At 38.7% G+C, this 2610-nt stretch overlaps 1 protein-coding gene across 6 annotated transcripts in view; it reads right to left on the bottom strand.

The window, feature by feature from the left end:
* LOC107718289 (unconventional myosin-XVIIIa-like) overlaps positions 1 to 2610 on the bottom strand; it is a 120099-nt gene that overhangs the window by 34537 nt on the left and 82952 nt on the right. For all 6 annotated transcript variants that reach the window (XM_016525304.1, XM_016525305.1, XM_016525303.1 and 3 more), the window contains 2 exons: positions 2020 to 2163; positions 1070 to 1159 (listed from right to left, as the gene is read on the bottom strand). In XM_016525304.1, the coding sequence (XP_016380790.1) occupies positions 1070 to 1159; positions 2020 to 2163 (234 nt within the window). The remainder of the gene's footprint in view (positions 1 to 1069; positions 1160 to 2019; positions 2164 to 2610) is intronic.

Here is a 2610-nt window from a genome sequence, read left to right as displayed (position 1 = left end):
AACCTTTTCGAATTTTATGAATGATTATTTTAGGTTCAAGTGTGTGTAAGGATTTGGAAACAAGCAGAGTACGGTCGTTTCTAAAGCATGCAGTGCCATCTGCTGTTCAAAACTAAGCTCAGAATCGATTTAAGAAAGAATCGCGATGCATTCGGAAAATCTCAGAATCGATGCGGAATCATTTCTCGATTCGCGATGCATCGATTTATTTTCCCAGCCCTAATTGCTTGTAGTAATTAAACAACAATATTCAGAAGAAAAAATCTCTTAGCTGAAAACCTTTGGCAGCTTTTATAAGCATTAATGTATTGTACTGTATCTAATAATCAAGCACTTGAAGATGGTGCCAGTCATTGTTTTGTTTTGTTTCTTTTGCTATTGCTGAATGTTTATTTGAATACTATCTTTTAATTAATTTGTTTCTTAGTTCATTTGTTTTTAGATGTATACAGATTTTTTTTTTTTTACAAAAAATAAGTACATTTTCCTTTGTGTAAAAATTGTGTAAAAATGTAAATATTATCTGAAGTATATATATTAAATGTATACTATTTCATTATATTAAATATTATTAATATATATCAATACTATATAAATTAATGTAAATAATAAATTATATTATTCAAATATTAAATATTATTGTATAATAATAATAATACTTTACTAATGTTTTCTTGAATAATTTATTTCATGGCATTGTTTTATTTATTAATATTTATATTAATATGTAACTTTTTAAATAAAATGAATTACTTGGTGTAACCGCATTCATTTTTGCTGTTAGCACAAATTCCATATCTTGAATCATGAAATTCCATTGGCATTGGTATTGCATCTTCACGGTGTGTGTGTGTGTGTTCACTACTCACTGCAGTGTGTGTGCACTTGGATGGGTTAAATGCAGAGCACAAATTCTGAGTATGGGACACCATACTTGGCTTCACGTCACGTCACTTTCACTTTCCCTAACTGAAATTTTTGTTTCTTTAAATTGAATTTGAATTGAATCTGAACTGAATTTGAAGTCAATCTAAATTTAATTTGAAGTGAATTGAATTTCAGCACTAACCTTGCTTTCCAGTCGGTCACTATTGAGTCTCAACTCATTCCTCTCCTTCTCCACTTTTTCCAGCTTCAACTTGAGTTGCTGAATTTCCTCCTAAAGACAGACAATCAGAGGAACACAATAAGACAGCCAGAAAGATAGTATGACAAGAAATTCAGCTGATATGTAGAGAAATGACCACAGACAGTCAGACATTGAGACGCTATGACATCCACTATATTTAGCGAAGTATAGAGATAGACAGGTGAGATCAATTAGAAACGGTAACAGAATGACAGACAGGTAGAAAGTCTGTCCTGTTCAGAGTCTCTGCGACTCTGCTACCGCAAACCTCCTCCCACTTTCCTAAACTTTTCTTTTGCTAACTTGAGAGAACTGCAGGCTACAGCCAATCGGTTACAGCTCTGAAGGCTGTTTGTGCAGAGGAGATAGTGACTCTGTGTTTGTTTTTTTAAAAGCAGGCTGTTTTGAGGCAGTGTCAGCACCCGTCTGTCTCTCGCAGGAGCACGCCTGACTGCATGGCTACACAAGCACTCAGCGGGACACGGCACAGCAGACGAAACCCACACGCACGCGCACACGCTCTGTGACATGCTAATGCACTCCCCGCGGGAAGCAGAGTTGCTTTTGATCCAGCCAGCTTCATAGGTAATGTATGCATACACACAACCCTGCCACTCTCCCCACACACAAACACACACACAACTCTACAAACACTCGGATTGAGGCGAAGCCGCAGAGACTGTAATCAAAGAGACGGGCGCTTTGGGTGCGACTGAGAGCTGCAGCTGAATTTGAGAGGGACCCCCGTGGGGCGGAGAAACCGAGAGGGGCATTAAAAGCCACACAGATGGGCTTTAAATTCAGCTGTACTATTGTCAAAGGGCAAAACCTGTACATGACATGCCTATTTAGAGCATTTGAAGTGGTTAGCGAAGATGATGGGTGCTTACGTCTTTGCCACGGATCTGTTCCTCTGTAAGCTGAACCTCGATGAGAGGACGGACGGTGGTGAAGAGCTTCCACCACGGCCAGCCTTTCACACCCCGGTTCTTCTTGATGTTTTTCTGGATGCAGCGGATTGCCAAGTCCTGGATCTGAAAAACAAAGGCATTGTGTTTATGGCTGCATGTTCTTCCTACCGCTGTGCTAGTGAGAAATTGTCAGGTCTTTAGGTCTTGTGCTTGTGAAGTACAGTAGTTCAAACCAATCAGAGGCCAGATGGACAATAGCAGGCCTGTGTTTGGAGGCCCAGGCCCCCCACGGTCAAAGAGCTTCCCTTGGGAAAACCAGCTCTGAATGGACATTTTCAGCTCCAGGACGTCCACAGTATGGTCCACAATAAGCCTGAGGGTAGGACTATTGATTCCAGGGTTTCCTGAATGTTTACACGCAAGGAACCATCTAGTGAGGCATGGCCTCAAGACCCACCAAAATGTTTTGAAGTAAAATATGAGAATTTTTTTTTTAAACTAAATTATAGTATTTAAAAAAAGTTATATTATTTTTAAAAAGTTTAAACTTTATTATTTAATATAATAATA

The sequence above is a fragment of the Sinocyclocheilus rhinocerous genome, unplaced genomic scaffold (assembly GCF_001515625.1).
Source record: "Sinocyclocheilus rhinocerous isolate Xijiao unplaced genomic scaffold, SAMN03320098_v1.1 scaffold1024, whole genome shotgun sequence".
NCBI lineage: Eukaryota > Metazoa > Chordata > Actinopteri > Cypriniformes > Cyprinidae > Sinocyclocheilus > Sinocyclocheilus rhinocerous.
The sequence above is the reverse complement of the archived record's forward strand: the minus strand, read 5'-3'. Positions and strand labels throughout refer to the sequence as shown.